Consider the following 18,872-nt stretch of genomic DNA (forward strand, 5'->3'; position numbering starts at 1 on the left):
GTGTGTAGCGCGTGTGTGAAAAAAACACACCAAAATAAACCCTTGAAAAAGCAAACTTCAATGGCCGAAGCTTGGTTTTCAAGAAGATGAAAAAACAAGACTGATTTGCTAAAAAAACCCAAATAGGTTGTTGAAATTTGATTAAGAAAAACTTGATTACAAACTCTAGATTCTAGGCATATTTATAGTATTTGGTTAATCCAAATCCATCTAATATTTGTAAACAAAATCCAACTAGAATCCTAATAGAAATAAATCTTAAATAAAAGTCAACTAGAATCCTAATAAAAATAAAACCCTAATCAAACATGAAGTAGAATCCTAAATCAAGTAGAAATATGAAATAGAATCCTAAATCAAGTAGAAATATAAAGTAGAATTCTAAAACTTAAGAAGTATTAAAATAACATTATGCCACTACTATTTTGGTGATACTGTTCCGGTTTGGTTGGGTCGGCCTTGGGCCAAGTCTTGATTGGTGACCGCATCATTCACCTTCACTTGAGAAAAAATTCGACATCGAATTTTGATTCTGTTTGGACAAATCCACATCCGGTAAGTACGAAGAGAGATTAGCCACATTGAATGTTTGGAAATACCCATATGATTAGGCAAATCCACAACATAAGCATTATCATTTATCTTCTTTGTAATCTTGTAAGGATCATACTTCTTTGGCTTGAACTTGTTCTGTTGTCCTGATGGAATCCGTTCCTTCTTCAAGAATATCATGACTTCATCTCCAATCTCAAATACCTTGTGTTTTCTTTGCTTGTCAGTTGTTGCCCTGTACTTCTTATTTGTGCAACCTTTGCTTGACACCTTCCTGAACTGTTGAACTTTTTTGCTAAGGGAACATGAGCAAAGACATTCCTCCCCTTCTTAGTCATATCTGCATTGGCATGGGTCCAACCATTACCATGTTTGTCGCCCTCTACCTCCATTGTATTATTATTATTAGATTGAGGATGTTGAATATTCCATCTTGAGCGCTTCTCTAATTTGGTAGATCTTATCACAAGTCTTTCTCCTCTCGTTAGCTTTCTTGATTTTGACTCCTCAACGGTTTCTGAATTCATTCGTAGATTTTTCTTGCCAGGAGAAGCATTCTTTTGCAACTGTTTCGAATAAAAGCTTATTCCATGACTACCAACAGTCTCTCCATCACTTAAAATATTGATGCTTGAATCCTCTTTTGGTCTAAGCACTTGATCAGCTATAGCAGCAGTTGAGTTAACTAGCTTAGGAGATCCAACACCCCTATCCACAAAGAAACCCATGTGACCATCTTGCTTTTGCAATTGCGAAGGTGAATATGTTCTTATTGCCTTAGATTCAACCATGCCAGAGCTTGAATAAACTGTAGAAGGATTTGCTACCATGACCTCCATCTCCTTTATAGTCGCAAGTCGATCAAAAGAAACGTCACCATCATTGGGTTTCGAAGCAATGCCTAAGCCCTCGGGACTGGAAAATACCCCAGTATGAGTCAATAACCGTGGAGTTTCTGTTATGTTAGCAGCATAAATCAGACTTGTGTTTGTAGACTTTGAGGTTGTTGGGACAATATAATCTTCGAAATCAAGCTCCAAACTCATCAAAAAGCCATTTTTTAGTTTATACTCATCGTTTCTCCAATGGTTGTGTTGCTGCACATTCCTCCTAATCCCTTTACTACTAGGGTTGGCTATCATACGACCAAGATCATCCTCATCGTTGCTATCATCCGTCATTGGTCTTCTAGGATTAATGAGGACAGGATTAATGGTTGGTCTTCCCGGTTTAACATAGCCGGCTTGATTCACGCCATTAGTCTGGTTCCGATTATCCTTAACTCGTTGTAAAACGCCCAATTGGTTACTAATTCGCTCCAATCGCTGCTCCATTGTACGAGTTATTTCCCATTGTTTTTCGATTGCTCTCCAAACCGCTGGCAGCCCCCGATCACCGTCACGAGGTTGGTTGCTACCGTTACCTTCAAGATTGGCCATCTGATTGGTTAATGAACCGCTCTGATACCACCTGACGCAGCGTGTAGCGCGTGTGTGAAAAAAACACACCAAAATAAACCCTTGAAAAAGAACACTTCAATGGCTGAAGCTTGGTTTTCAAGAAGACGGAAAAACAAGACTGATTTGCTAAAAAACCCAAACAGGTTGCTGGAATTTGATTAAGAAAAACTTGATTATAAACTCTAGATCCTAGGCATATTTATAGTATTTGGCTAATCCAAATCCATCTAATATTTGTAAACAAAATCCAACTAGAATCCTAATAGAAATAAATCCTAAATAAAAGTTAACTAGAATTCTAATAAAAATAAAACCTTAATTAAATATGAAGTAAAATCCTAAATCAAGTAGAAATATGAAATAGAATCCTAAATCAAGTAGAAATATAAAGTAGAATCCTAAATCAAGTAGAATTCTAAAACTTAAGAAGTATTAAAATAACATTATGCCACTACTATTTTGGTGATACTGTTCCGGTTTGGTTGGGTTGGCCTTGGACCAAGTCTTGATTGGTGACCGCATCAAAAGCCTTGTAAGGGAATTTGAGATTAAGGATCTTGCTAAACTCTAAGTATTTTTTGGGAATAGAAGTAGTCTACTCCAAAAAAGGAATCTTCCTTTCCCAAAGGAAGTATATCATAGATTCATTGAAAGAAATTGGGTTGTTAGGTGGAAAAGCAGCCAACACACCAGTGGAACCAAATCTCAAACTAGGTGAGAATCCTAACTGTTAATTGATGGACAAACAAAGGTATCAAAGGTTGGTTGGTTGCCTAATCTATCTATCTCATACTAGACTTGACATTGCATTTGTTGTCAGCCTGGTCAGTCAGTTTATGCGCAATCCAATTGAAGAACACATGCAAGCAGTTAGAAGAATTCTATGTTACCTAAAGTCCACACCTGGGAGAGGAATTATGCTCAAATAAGGGAATTACCTAGCTGTTGCTGGCTACACGATGTAGACTATGTAGGTTCCCTAGTTGATAGGTAATCTACGACTGGTTATTGTGTGTTTCTAGGAGAGAATCTAGTGTCTTGGAGAAGTAAAAAGCATAACATAGTTGCCAAGTCCAATGTTGAGGCAAAATTTCGAGCTATGGCCCTTGCACTGTGTGAATTATTATAACTGAAGATTGTTTTGGATGACCTAAGGCTTGCTAGCATTGGACCAATCAAGTTGTTTTGTGACAACAAGTCAGCTATCAATATTGCACATAATCCAATGCAACATGATAGAACAAAATATGTTGAGATAGATCGACATTTTATAAATGAGAAGTTGGAAGCTGGATTAATTTGTATTCCCTTTGTCCCATCCAAAAACCAATTAGCTGATATATTGACAAAGGGACTGGCTACATGAAGATTTGAGGAGTTATTGTGCAAGCTGGGAATGGCATTCATTCATTCATCAGTTTAAGGGGGAGTGTTGATTCCCAGTCAGAAATATAAGGAATGTTTGACTGAAATCATTCCTTAATTTAAGAGATTGATTGGCCAAATCATCCCTAGTTTAGAAACTGATTTTAAGGAGTAATTACTAGCCTGTTTTTGGATACTTTCCTATCTTCTGTGCAGTCAACCTTTCCTATTTTTCTGTACAGCCTATCTTTCCTAGTTTAGGACAAATGTAATCTTTCCTATAGTATAAATTTCCAACCGTATAAATGGGGCTATACCGCACATGTAAATTATATATGCAGTTTATTTCTCCTATTTCTCACAAATACATGTATTTTCTTTTGTTGTACTTTGTTACTTTCCTGTTTGTAACTGAAAGGAGAGAATAGCCTATGAATAGGCTAGAGTAGTTAGAGAATGTATGATGTTGAATGATATTTGAAATTTAGTCTTCTCTCTCAGATTCCTCTCTGATTTCTCTATGCTACCCTCTCAATTCTCTGTCGATCACCTCTATTCCCTCTCAATTTTATCTGTTATCTCTTTCCTGCTCTAATTCTCCCTATCTTGTTGTTTTATGTTCCCTGACTTCTCCCAAATTCCAATCTATGCCCTAGGCTAACCCTAGGTACATGACACTCATTGTCAATTGTCTAGAAGTGACAATGGGTCTGGTTAGGTATATTCAGAATTTGAAAAGAATTTAGGAGGAGAGAGAGAGAGAGAGAGGGGATAACAAAATGGAGAGAGAGAATAGAGAATATTTCATTCATCACATGCCTTACGTTCTCTGGCTATGGCCTTGTATATAGACTACAGCTGGGGAGTAACCAACCGGGAATATACACCGGGTGAAGCATGGCTGCCCTAACCAACTAGTTACAACCCTCACAACATAAAGAAGGAAAATTACACTGACTATCCTACCGTTAGGAATGTGACACTCATGTTGTCCCATATCTTGCTCAAGTACGCTGATGTGCTTCCTAGCGTCTTCTATAGCTTTCTCAACCTTCATGAACCTAAGTTCCCAAGCCCCCATGGCATTTTGATACTTATCTTGGCTCTTCCTTTATCGAATATTAGTATTCTTCCCCATTGGAGGAACTTGCTCCTGGATGTGACAATTGTGCCATGCCCCCACCTTTACCATGTCCTAACTGTGCCTATGTGGCATTTAGCCTCTGGTTGTGGCACTGAGCTGCCATTGTCTACTGAACACCAGAAAGTGATTCCAACATTATGAGCCACTGAACAATGTAGTAACAATTTATCAACCAATTTACTGCCCTTGCAGAGACAACACTAAATTAGTCACAAAAGACCTCTTTTCTAAAATTGTCAAGAGGAAGAATGGTGCTAAAAGAGGTGACAAGAAAGAACCCATGCAAAAAAGGCCACCTTGGGAAGGGTCTTTGACTAACATAAATTTTTTTGCAAAATATTGGGTGAGGTGGGGTAGCAAAAAATAAAGAAAAAAGAAGCAAAAATTCAATTTACCTTTGATATGAAGAGCTTAATAGAAGGAATAAAATAAATAGAGAAAAATCACTGATTTGACAAGCTCTATACCATTGTGCTTTCCTGTCCTACATTAGACTGAAGAAATTCAAACAATTCTGAAGTGGAATCCAACCCCCAGTGTTGAAGATTGTGCCTAAAAAGAGTAGGCCAAACATCACTAGATGAGACAATTAATTGTTCACTGATGCTAATTTGTTACTGGCCAACTGAAATGAATATTGAAAAAGAACTGTCAAACCAACAGATCTATACCAATTACTCAACTGAAATATAAAACTCCTCATTGCCTATCTGGAAAAAGAAAAATTTAAAGAAATTGCCCAACCTCCCTATCATGACCCAAGGAGCAATAAAGGGATAATATGGTAATAGGCTTGTGATAGGAGATATTTTAGCAATTGGTTAGAAGCACATGGGGGTGGTTATGCAGCCAGATATGCCTATATAAAGGGCTACTGTAAACGGATGAAAAACATGCTTAAATTGATATTGAATCTCTCATTTTTCTCTCTAGAATTCTCTCCCATTCTCTCTCTCATTCCCTTCTACAATTCTCCCTCACTTCCCTCTAATTTCTTCCCCCATTTCTGTCCATTTCCCTCTTCAATTATTCTGTTCTCAGTTCTATTCAATCAGATCCTTCCGATTGCCAATCCAACCCTAGGCTAAACCCTATGTACATGACACTCCCATGATATCTTTCCATAAACCAACCACACGAATGGAGTTTATGGGGCCTGCAAGTCAACTTCCCCAGCCAAATCTGTACATGAATTCAATGACCTTTTTCTACATAATATCATTATCATTTGTAAACCTCCACAAGCATTCCCAAGTCCCAACAAAGCTTTGTTGAAAACTTTCAAGTTTCTAATTCCTAGACCTCCACCCTCCCTGAATGATGAACGATCTAAATGAAATTTAAAACTCATTTACTTACCTTCTGTAGAATGCCCCTTTGAATTTTTTCTGATTTCTCAGGGGCTATTTGACAACATTTTCACCATTCACGTTTTCAATTTTGTGTTTATTTTTTGCTTTCTTCCAGAGGAAATTGAACACAATGTTATATAACATATTTTATTTTGTAAAAACTGAAAACAAAAACATAAAAACATGTTTTATGGCATCCATTTATAGTTGTTATAATATTATTATTAAGGTAAAATATACCCGGCACCCTTGAGGTTTGACTAAATTATAGCCGGTACCCCCCACATTGAATGGACACTAAGCAGGGCATAATAATGATTTAACCCCTGGTATTTTAAGTTCAAAATAGGCAAACACACACTCTCTCCCTCTCTATCTCTCCCTTTCTTCCCCTATATATATATATATATATATATTACGAACATGAAAATGCTTGGTTCTGCTGCAAAGTATATACGTACAGTTCTTTTCTGCGTATTTGAAAAATCAAAGAGGTACCCATGTAATGTAAATCTCCCAATTTGGGTTACATGACGTATCCTTGAGATTTTATACATTTACACGGGGTACCCTTGGTTTTCTTAAATATCTGAAGAGGAACACTCCACAATAGTCATTTTTTTTCACACTTCAAAAAGCGTTCCTATGATTTTTAACTTTCCTATTAGTTCTCAAACACCCTGTTTTTGGGTTTAGTTTTTCTTTGCAAAAGTTAATACCCTAAAGTTCCTTACATTTTCACCTCCAAGGTTTAGGTATATGTATGTTGTAACAGCAACATAAATTTAAGGGTGAGTCCCCCACAAAGCTCTTAATAAAGCCTAAGAGTAAACGATATATATATATATATATATATATAGAGAGAGAGAGAGAGAGGGAGGAGGGAGAAAAGGGGATATAATATATATAGAGACAGAGAGGGCATTTTACAAAGTTCAACCATAATTTGTTAGCATCATCTCTTTATGTTAGAAGTCATTGATGGCTGTGTAATGGCAGGGAGCAATGTGATACAACTTTGCAAGTCACTATAATTTTTAGGATGTTGGGGGGGGGGGGGGGGGGGGGGGGGGTTTGGCCTGTTGTAATTTAGTCAAACTCAGGGGTGCCCAGTGTAATTTACCCAATTATTAAACATATATATGTCGTAATCATTCAATTTTATTTATTGTATAGAAGTTACATTGTATCACAATATTCTTTAGCATAATTTAGAAGTTTATCACCCTAGAAGAATTTTAGTAAGTTATTTTATTAATTTTATTAGTAATATTCATATTAACACTACTAACAGTTGCAACTAATTGATTAGGTAAATCTTATTAATAGCTGTTAACATTAATAATGCTGATTAATTATACTTGTTGGAATGGTAAACGGACAATGATATACATAATATCATTATGAATATGATTGTTACCAACATCAATGTTAATGGTATCTATATTAATATCAATATTAATAATGGTATGAAAGTTTAAGCTGGCTAATATTGTTATTAACATTATATAAATGATACAACTACAAGTTAAAAGAGACCACTTTGCATTGAAGAGAGGGAGCTAAAGCAGATATATCAGTCACCTTTCGTCACGGGGATGATTTCACTTTTGTAAAGGTTGGTTTTAAGACTAGAAACCTGTAAAAAGATGTGAAATCTTCAGCCTTGCTCTTCCCCCACTATCAACTTTTTAACCACTGATCACTCTGAAGCCTCCCCTATTCAAATTATATGGCATTGCTCATTTATTGGTGAAAGGCCAATACTGGTGGTGACCATGGTGGACCTATCAATTCTAGACACTGGAAGAGATATGGAAAGAACATTATAGTCTGAGGAGTGCTGTTGCTAGGGCTGAGCCTGAGTGTATGTTCATCTATGGTATGTGTGAATATATGTTCAATTCTATAAGCCAATGGGCTCATTTAGAATTGAACTAAATTCTGCTAGCCTGAGTGTTTACACTTTGAGTGAAGAATTCTATTTGCAAACAGTTTCTTGTCTTATAACTAGCCAGAGGAAAATGTTACTTTCCTGGTTACAGCAGATATACAAGGAAATATGTAACCTTGTGCCCTTGTGAAATTTAAACTATTAATTAAATGTTAAAGACTCAAAATCCTTCTGCATTTACGTGGATCATATACTGATCTGCTAAGTTTGAGGTTGGGTTATTGAAGCTTTTTTCCTCCAGCATTTCTACCTATCATTGGTTCTCATAAATATCAACATTTGGAACTGTGCCTGCTTAGTAATTTTGCCAAGTAAAATAAGAGATCACCGGATAACAAAGTTAGAGCTAGATATTCTTTAAACCAAACCCTCTGTTTCCTTTGCGTTTATGTGAATTTATGCTTTTGATGTTTATTTTGTTGTATAGGAGACCTACCACAGTAGAGGAAATTCTTACAATTGAAATCAAGCCTGGTTGGAAGAAGGGGACAAAAATAACTTTTCCTGAGAAGGGAAATGAACAACGAGGCGTCATACCCTCAGACCTCGTCTTTATTATTGACGAGAAGCCTCACAGCGTCTTCAAAAGAGATGGGAATGATCTCGTTGTCACCCAGAAGATCACCCTAGTAGAAGCTCTGACAGGTTACACAGCACAACTAACAACACTTGATGGGCGAAATCTTACAGTTTCCGTCAACAATATTGTCAGTCCCAATTACGAGGAAGTCGTTAAAGGAGAGGGCATGCCCATCCCCAAAGATCCTTCCAGAAGAGGCAACTTGAGAATTAAATTCAACATCAAGTTCCCTTCCAGGCTTACTTCAGAGCAAAAAACTGGGATCAAGAGATTGTTGGCATCCTGATGAACAGAAGTGGTAGTGTTGTCTACCTTGTGCTCCCTCCTGTAAGCTTGCTTTTATTTCTACTTGCTTGCCTTTACTCTGCAAAGGAAATTCATCCACTGCTGGATTGAGACCCTCATCTCATGAGAACAGTTGTGTAGGTGTTACTGTTGTTATTATTTCTAAATCTTTTTCCATAAAAAGAAAAAAATCAATCCCTTTGTGGCTGTTATCTTGTTTACTTTCCCAGCTCCTGGCTGCTAGGCTTGGAATGAATGCTTGGCTGATCTCCTTGAAACTTTGGAGGTTAATGTAGGTGTTAAATGGCATTTTCACTTGTTAGGCATCTATCTAATACCACTTGATGTGAAATAAAACAAATCATCTTGTCATGCCGACACATGGTCAAAGTGTTGAGACAATGGTGAATCTTTGTTTTCTTTTTGGCGTCCAAACCAAATTGTTGAACCACGCCAGACCTGTGTTTCTTTCTTTAATGTTGATGATATAACAATCTGTTTGTGTGATTATTATACGTTAGCCTGCATTTAAGTGCGAGAGTTTGGAATTGGGGCACATCATAATTGTCAATTGCCCACTTTGATCGTACTTGTGTCTAATAAATCACAAGCACTGCCCCCACTGCCCAGAAGGACAATGTGATTGTGTTCATTGCCGTGTGGCCTCCATTTCACATTAATTAATGGTGACAAAAGCATAAGTGCATATATAATTTCTTGAAGATGCCATGGAAAGAGTAATTTTGTCAATTTCGGCAACAACCCAACTGTTTCGGCGATGAATGGAGCTGGCAGTGGCAGCTGGGTTTGGTTGCATCTTTGGCATTCCATTAGTTCCATAGATTTTGATTTTGATTTTGATTTTGAGACTACATTTAAATGATTTATTTTTATTTTGAATTTTTAGCATTTGGTTCTCTTTAATTTTGTTTCATTTTTATTAATAAAATTAATTAAATATTGGCGTGACATGTAAAGTTAGATTATGTTGCTGTCATGCCATGAATTGAAAACTAAAGATTAAAACTAAAAAAAAAAAAATAGTTACAATTCAATTCCCTTTTTATTTTTTAAGGTTTTCAGAATGTCAAAAGGCAAGTCCTACACGTGCATTCTTTTCTCCTATTATTTTTAAGGTGGTCAAAAAAAAAAATTAAAAAATATATCTGCTTGACAAAGGGTATCGGGTTTGCTCTTTGTTGTTTCTATTTAGTTTTGAAATTGTAGGATGGATGTTGGTTGTTTCTTTCCTTTTGGTTTGTTGTTTATTTTTATTTGTTGTATTATTTTTTCGGATAGATGTGAATGAGCAAAGTTGTGTTCACAAGAATTCATATTTGTTCTTCTAAAATTTTATCACTCGGGTCTCGAGCTTAAAGTTGAAGCTCGAACTTGCTTATTTTAAAGTTTATTGAATTTAAAATTAGATGTTAACTTAATTCATTTATATTAAACAAGTTTTAAATAATCTCAAATTTTATACGAAGTCTTTTCTTAAAATTCATTACAAACTTGACTTCAAACCAATATTTATTAATGTATTTAAATATATATTTGGATCTCCCAATATTATAAATAACATGATAAAAATTCTTAATTATAAAAATACATATTATTCTAAAACATGCTTCAAACAAGCTTATTTTCAAGTTTAAACGAGTTCAACATCTTAGGTTGCGTTTTCTTTGTTTTTTAATTTTGAATTTTAAATTCATTTTCAATTTGAATCATGTTAGGTGTACACCCATTTTGTACATCTTGGACTACATAAGGGGGTATTATGACCAAACTACCCTGTGCCTTACATGCGCCTCACACGCCTCTATGCGCCTTATGAGGGATTTTTTGTCATAATACCCCTTTATATAGCCCAAGATGTACAAAATGGGTGTACCAATAGCATTTTCCTTTCAATTTTCTGTTTTGATAATCTATTTTTAGAAAATTAAAAAAGCGTTCTTTTTGTCATTTTGAAAAACTATTTTTTAAAACAGAAAATTAGAAAATGCGTACTCTTTGAAATTTTGAAAATAATTTTTTAATTATATTTTATTCGATAAATTTAATTATTCAATAAATTATAAATATTCAATGTTAATATATTATTAAAAAATATATACATTTTAAAATTAATAAATTTTGCAAAATTTTTTCCTATTATAATAATAAAATACAAATAAATAAATGTATTTTGAGTTTTGAGTTTGTTTTGGATGAAAACACTCAAAACAACTTTTTGTTGTTTTGTGTTTTCTTTATAAATTTTTTTTTGTTTTCAAAAATACAATTTTAAAAACAGTAAAGAGAACGTGTTTTCATTATTTTAGAAAATTGAAAATTAAAAATGACTTGAAAATAACAAAGAGAACGCAGCATTAAAGTTTAAGTTTGATTTATTTATTAAATAAACTTAAAAATTAAAGTTAATTATATTTTTTGACTAAATAATTGAGCTTGAATAAGACCTAACTGAAGATTTGAGTCATTTGTCAATCGCTTCGTTTTATTAAGTTTGAACTATTTATTTTTTCTTTATTTTTTTAATAGCTAGCAATTAGTAAGTAATTTATAATCGCCTGCATTTTTTAACTAAGGTTGTCAATTACATGAAGAATAAAAAAAAAAAATGTGAAAGTAGTTTTTATTATCTTAATTTTAATTATAATTTTGTTTAAAAATTAAAATGAGAAATTAAATTCTATTTCTTAACATGAAAAAGAGATAGAAAATGGGGCCAAGTAATTCCTGTACGAAAAAGATTTAAGATTTTTTTAAAATTAAAATGCATTTAACAATGTCATTATGAAAAATGCTAGAAAGTCCGACGAGCTTATCGACAAATTTATCGAAATGGGGCAAAATTATGATTTTGCCCCCACGTTTTGCTTTCTCCTTCTCCCTCCCCCTCCCATGGATTCCCCCCTCTGCGCGTCTCTCCTGCCATGGCTGCTGCCTCGCTTCTCTATCGTGCTTTGCCTCCGTCGTCTCTCTGTCATCGCCGCCTCGCCTATCGACTATCGGCGATGCGGCGATGGCAAAGAGACGACAGAGGCGAGGCCAAGCAACGACAACGAGGCACAACGGAGAGGTGAGGCGACGGCCATGGTAAGGGAGACGCGCAAAGTAAGGGGGGGAAGTAGCCCATTTTGCAAATTTGCAAAATGGGCGGAAGTAAAACGGAAGTAAAATAATCTTTTTATTTTCTTTCTATGAGTCGCTCAGTAGACCTATCAAGGCCCGTAGAACAACTTCGTCATTATTGAGGGGGTTATGGGCATTAATTGCGCCACATGATTTGTTTGTGGCCGTCAACACTTTATTAACCTTTGAGTTGCGCTAATCGCTTTAGGTAGTAGATGCTCCATTGTGGAGCCCTAAGAAAGAAAGTGAAGGTTTGGCCCATTACTACTATATATATCTAATCCTTCCGACCGACAGACGGCCGGCCCGCCCACAATTAAGGATTTTAAATAAACCTTCAGAGCCCTTTCACTTCTTCTTATTCAATTGCAAGAATGTCCCTCTCTGCTCCCCCAAAGTCAGTAGACCAAACATTTTTAACCATCATGCCTCACAAGACATGTCATCTTTTATGCACATGTATGTATATCAAGCAATGTATTCCCTTCTCATGTCCTACTTTCCATGTGGTGTTCTCCATCTATTGGACGTTTCATCTCTACTTAAGTGTTAAAAAACTTTTTTAAGTACAAATTTATTGATATTAAAATTAACTTAAATATTATCAAAATTTATTAATAAAAATACGTAAAAACCTCAATTATTATATATAATCAATATTAGTATTAAATTATTCATAGGATATAAATTAAGTGGTGGATAAGTGATACGCTAGGGTTAATACCAATAGGTCACGAATTCGATACTTAACTCTGTAATTTACTTTATTTGTCGAAATTGAGGTCACGAGTTGTGAGAAATCTCGCGTTTAAAAATTAGTATTAAATTAAGTAATTAAAGATTATTTAATAAATGAACAAACACTCGAAAAGAGAAAAAAAAAGGAAAAAAAGAATTCTTATCCAAAGGCTAAGGGGATAGCTTGCTTGTCGTTGTAGTGTGTAGGGTGTAGTAATCTTTATATATTTATTTTGTATTTTGCGTTGGCGATTGCGCTTGCGACTTGGGTTGGTTGTTCAAATTGAAGTGCATGAACTCCACGTCGCTTGGGATCTATTCTACCATCTCCTGGCCCTTCGCCCCTGGCCCTTGCCCTTTCGTCCAACCCCAACACCAATACCTGCTCGGCAATTCTAAAATTCAGGATCTCAGTTCTCCCTTTTTCTACTCCCTCCCTCCCCCCCCCCCCCCTTCCGTTCTCTCTCGATTACCGATGCTCGCCCTCACACTCCACTCTACCCTAATACCCAACTCCTCCATCACCATCCATCTCCTCCTCAGACGCATACCTAATTGATCAAATCCTTCTTCTTCTTCTCCTTCTTCTTTATTTGTTTGACTCTTCTGGTGTTTGATGGAGATGGCTTCAATCTCTTCCAGCCCTCGCTCTGTCGAAGACATCTTCAAGGATTACAGCGCTCGACGATCCGGCATTGTTCGTGCTTTGACTTACGGTATCCTCCCTCTCCCTCGCGCTTTCTTTCCGATGCCTCAATTTGTTTCTCTGCCCGTTTCTCACTGCAGTGCGTTTGTTGTTGTAATTCAGATGTCGATGAGTTTTACCGGCTCTGTGATCCAGGTAATGAGCGGTTTATTTTAGTAGTTTGTTTGGACTGCGCTATTGCTGTTCCCTTTCCGGTGTAATTGACTTTTTCTTCCGGGTTCTGATTTTGATTTTGATTCTGATTCTTCAGCTTTGGATAGTTATCTATTCTTATATGTAATCTATATGCGTAGTGTTATGTGTGACCTATCAATTGAACTTTTGCTTTATTTGACCTATCAATAAACTGCTCTCTATTTGGCTAGGGAGAGGGGTGAGGAAGGTGTAAAGAGCAAAATTTGGAAATTCTATGTGTTTTAGACTCCTTTTAGGATCAGGCGTAGATTGTAAATACTTTCCAACACGTGGTAGAATGATAAAGAAACATCCTAGTTTCCATGTTGGTATTTTAATGAAAATCATAACCGACTTCTACCAGCAAATTTTAAACAGGGAAATTGGTTCTTGAACAGAAAGTTTTAAGTCTTCAATAGCATAATTGGAATAGTCTTCAACTCATTCTCCATTAGGATAACTCTAAATTGCTCTTTTAACGGGTATAGCTTTCCCTTGTTGCATATTGCGGAAAGAGAAATTCTTTAAAGTCCTTTCTCTGTATTTTCAGTTCTAAAGGGAGTTGATGCTTCTAACAGTACCAAGTCTGTCAAGAATGACGTGAAAGAGTATTCAATCTTATTTCCCTTTGGAGGGATAACTGAATTTATGTACAAGGCTGCTTATCAAACTAGGAAGCTTCTAGAACAGAACAGGAAAGTTTCCAAATTCAGATTTGGAAACCTATACAATTTAGGATACAACAAAATTTTGAAAGAAATCACAGCCACCTATCTTCTAGAAGATATACAATACATTTAGAAAGAAAACCAATCAAGTGATCTGATCTTGCCCGAGAAGGAGGACAAGATCAATTACTTATCATTGACACTCCTCTTAAAGATTGTGAGTGGATGTCATGCATTCCAATCTTGTTGATCAACCTTTGACATATAGCTGCAGGTAATCTCTTAGTTAACACATCTGTTAATTGGTCACTTGAGGATATATATAGAGTACAAATTAGGCCACTGTTCAATTTCTTTTTAATGAAATGCCCATCCACTTCAACATGCTTTGTTCAGTCATATTGAACTAGGTTGTGAGCAATGCTTATTGCTAATTTATTATCATAGTAGAGTCTCATAGGAGCTGTCCATTTGATTCTAAGGTCATCCAACAATATTTTCAGCTACTAACTCACACATCCCTAGAGCCATGGACTTGAATTCAGCTTTAACACTTGACTGAGTCACTACACTTTGCTTTTTGCTTCTCCACGTCACAAGATTACCCCCTAGAAAAGTGTAGTAACTAGATGTAGACCTCCTATCCACCATAGACCTAGCATAATCAACATCTGTGTAAGTCTCAAGAGACATAGTTTCTCTCTTCTTAAATAGAATTCTTCTCTTAGGGTTCCCTTCGAGTAGCGTAAAATCCTATACATTTGCCTTTAGGTGAGTTTCTCTTGGGTTGTGCATGAATTTGTCATGACCCTAAAGGGCGGGCAAGGGCATGGATGTAATTAGTGGTTAGGGGGGCAAGGCTGTAATTAGCGTAGTATTGTAATAAGCTATAGCTGTACTAAACGGTTACAACTATAACCACTTGTACCCTGGCGGTTACAACCATGAGGCTGCCTATAAAAGGAAAAGAGGCGCAAGGACGGGATTTATGCAATTGAATAGAATATAAATCTTTCCCTCCAAAATTTTCTCTCTCTTTTCTTCTCAATTCTCCTTTTTGCTTTTAAATTCTCTCTCTCTCTCTCCCTCCAATTTGAATTCTACAACTACTCAATTCCAAATTTGCACAAGTCTCAGATCCAAGACTTATCATTTGGTATCAGAGCGGGACATCCTCGGTGATTGAAGGTGATAACAACTCGAGTAGAATTAATGGCGGAAGGCACACGTATGAAGCAATTGGAGGCGTGCATGGAGGCGCTGGAGTTTGGAATGAACTAAACTCATGAGGCGATTGCTTAGGGCAGGGAAGACCAAGCTGCTGCCAGAGAAGCGATGCAGAGGGAGTTGGTGAAGCATCGGGAAACCATCGATTAGTATGGGTAGATAATTCATAGCATATTTAATATGCTCTCTGCCCTTCCACAATTCAGGCTACTGCCTGAATTTCCACCGCGATTGACGATTGATCCCAACCATTCTGGCCACGGCATACTCCCACGACCTGACGGATTGATTGAGCCAAGTGAGCCATCAAAGGTGGACACCGGGGCATCGGTAAGAGGTTTGAATTCTCACACTAATATCTCCACCCCTATGCCTCGTTTGGAGATTCCCTTGTTTGATGGATCCAAGCTAAGGTGGTGGATCTGTTGATATGAGAGATTCTTCTAGTTGAATAATGTGCTTGAGGTGCAGAGGATCACCATGGTAGCGGCATATCTCAATGATACTGCTGCCTCCTGGTATCAAGGGTGGATCAAGGCGAGGGAAGCGAAGGCTAGATGGAATGAGTTCGCGGAAAAGCTATGTGTAAGGTTCGGGGAGAAGAACATGTCAGATGTGATTGATGAGTTCAAGATGTTGAAGCAAACATGCACGGTGACTAACTACCTAGACAAGTTCGAAGAATTGAGAGCTCTTATGTGGAATGCACAGCCATGCTTGACGGAGTAGTATTTTGTATCAAATTTTGTTAGTGGTCTTAGAGGAGAATTACGATCTATGGTCAAGATGATGTTGCCTACCACTGCGAGGTAGGCCGCGGAGAAGGCTAGGCTCCAAGAAGTGACGTTAGAGGCCATTTTTTGGAGGGGTAAACCGTGTCTTAGGAGCAATGTGAACCCTCCACCGCTGATGGGGGTGAATACGAAGGGGATGAGTGATGGAGTAGCATTAGGACCCCCTAAGACAAATTACAATGGCACGAAAGGGACTATAATTGAACAGAGAAGGCAGCTCGGGCTCTGTTACAAATGTGGTGATAAGTGTGGGCTAAACCATCAGTGCAAATGACAACTATTGAAGATGGAAGGCAAGGAAGAGGAGGATGATGAGAAAGAAGGGGAGATCAAGGAGAAGACATGGAGTTGGTAAAAGAGGCAGAGGTAGAAGATGAAGGAGGGGAGATATCCTTCCATGTATTGAAAGGAGAACTGACGGAGAAGATAATAAAAGTCAAAGGGTAAGTCGGAAGGAGGAAGTTGATGGTCCTCATAGATAGTGGCAGCACACATAGCTTCCTCAGTGAAGCTACTGCCATTGATCTATGGTGTGAGTTGGTGGCCACCACACCGTTGTCTGCCATTGATCACCTGGTGGTTTTGTATAGATTACCGCCAACTCAACACCCTAACCATTAAGAACAAATTCCCTATTCCCATTGTTATAAATTGGGAGTATTGGTAGCCTTGTAATCCTCCAAGAAACCGATCAAACACCCCTCACAATCACTCACAACTCACCGGTCAACAACTCACAACACAATAGTCAATAAAGAACATAAATAAAAACATAAACAGATTAAGAAAAACAATCAAACCACATGAGGAGACATAATTTTATCTTGGTTCATGCCACGTGAATGGTACTACATCCAGTCTTGAAACCACCACCAAGTAGCCTTCTTTATTAATGGATAACAGTACATGACTTTCTGTTGAAATCGAGACTATGATCTCTCAAAAATCACTCAAGAACCTCACCGAATTCAAAACAATATTGAATACTGAAAGTAGAAAATAAAAACAGAATTGAAAGTAGAGAAAATCAAATCAGATTGCAGCACACAAGATATACCCTGGTTCATGCCATTTACATGGCACTACATCCAGCAATCCAAGAAGCAAACAATCCACTAGAAATGAATATGAAACCAGTACAAGAATACCCCACTTTCACTTCACCTTGCCTCTCGAATACAATACTCTAGTGAAGACAACAAGAACTAGAATCGCACAGCTCTTACTCTCGCCTCTCACTGTATCCGAACACAAGGAATGAAAGAATGAATGTTTGATTATATAGATTGACCTCCGCACCCTTCTATATATAGACTAGAGGGGCGAAACTATCTAAGGGAGAAATAACTAACCCCAAAAAGTCAAATCTACCCTTAATAAAACAATTAGTTACATTTATGTCCTATTAACTAACTGCTGCCAAATCATCTTTATTTCTTCTTGATTTCTTCAATAAATCCAACATTCAATTACTTTAGGCAAAACAGTAACACTTTCCCTTTCTCTCTCCTATGATACAAGCTTTTCCAAGAATATACAAGATTATTCTAACTCACAGCCTTCTCACTCTCTTGGCTCTCGTGAAAGTAGAAAGAGAACATGCAATTCTTAGACCCTTAGCCCCCCTGCCCTATTTATAGAAAATAAGGTGATATTTCCTAGGGCCAGTTATAACATTACTGGATTTGCCCTCCATTAATAACTAATATTACAAGAGTGCCACCCGCCTGTCAACTATCCCATAATCGCATACAAAATACTGCACATATTCCTATCACTAACTCGAGACAATCTTCAACAAATCTCCACCATTGTCTTGAGTGTGATACCTTCCATCTTCATCCATCAAAACCTTTGGCTTGCTCTTTCTTTGGTTTCCCGCATGATAACCTGACCATCAAAACAATTAACATCAACAAACATTAAGAACATCAAAACAATGCTGTAAATTTCAACAATGGATCACCTTGGACAATACTTCCAGCTGCATATCCTATACATGCAACTTTAATTAGGATTATTCCTCCTTCTCAAGGGGTTTTCCTAATGAATATATTCCTAACATCAATATGATTGGTCTCTCCATGGTGGGACTAAATTCTAAACCAATTTGAATTGCCCATTGGCTATCCCAACTCGGCATCATCTTTAGGGTTTCTGTTGCATAAGCCGCAATCTATACCCCCTAAAAAATACATGGCTTTTCATCTAGGTACACTCCACCATAAACCAAATCCATACTCAATGTTATTCCTTAATCCCAAAGGTTCCAAACTTTTACACAGCATCACATCAACAGTGGACCTTACTCAGATTGGCATTAACATTGCTAGACTTACTCCTAGCTTCCCAAAACCGGTCTTTAGGCTTTACCATTGTCTTTCCTTCTCATGTTTGTTTCAAACTTAAAAGCTGCTCATCTTTTTCTTTTAATTCTCCTCTATCTACCTACTAGACTACCAAGATATGCTTAAGATTAGGGTAATCCTAGGCTTCCATAAGATGTCCAATTCCTATTCCAACCTCTATGCCTTCAAATTTCCAGCTTCTCCTTTATCCTACACTCTCAAACACTGACCTAAGTTCTCAGCTACACCTTGAGAGTCCTCATGGACAAATTTCCAGAGAAGTTTCCTTACATTTCACTTGGCATACCATTGGAATACTCACAACTTCCTCATGCACTCAATTTTAACCCTTGGACTTATCCTAAAGGGATCCGATTCCTTATA

At 37.0% G+C, this 18,872-nt stretch overlaps 2 protein-coding genes across 2 annotated transcripts in view; both read left to right on the forward strand.

The window, feature by feature from the left end:
• LOC127788622 (uncharacterized) overlaps nt 1–8,970 on the forward strand; it is a 37,262-nt gene extending 28,292 nt beyond the window's left edge. Inside the window, exon 3 of the mRNA XM_052317115.1 lies at nt 8,255–8,970. Within this exon, the coding sequence (XP_052173075.1) occupies nt 8,255–8,693 (439 nt within the window). The 3' untranslated portion in view covers nt 8,694–8,970. The remainder of the gene's footprint in view (nt 1–8,254) is intronic.
• A 3,923-nt stretch (nt 8,971–12,893) lies between these two features.
• The window catches only part of LOC127788419 (PHD finger protein ALFIN-LIKE 1-like), a 58,551-nt gene continuing 52,572 nt past the window's right edge, over nt 12,894–18,872 (forward strand). Inside the window, exons 1-2 of the mRNA XM_052316652.1 lie at nt 12,894–13,287; nt 13,380–13,412. Of these exons, the coding sequence (XP_052172612.1) occupies nt 13,188–13,287; nt 13,380–13,412 (133 nt within the window). The 5' untranslated portion in view covers nt 12,894–13,187. The remainder of the gene's footprint in view (nt 13,288–13,379; nt 13,413–18,872) is intronic.

The sequence above is a fragment of the Diospyros lotus genome, chromosome 13, assembly GCF_014633365.1.
Source record: "Diospyros lotus cultivar Yz01 chromosome 13, ASM1463336v1, whole genome shotgun sequence".
NCBI lineage: Eukaryota > Viridiplantae > Streptophyta > Magnoliopsida > Ericales > Ebenaceae > Diospyros > Diospyros lotus.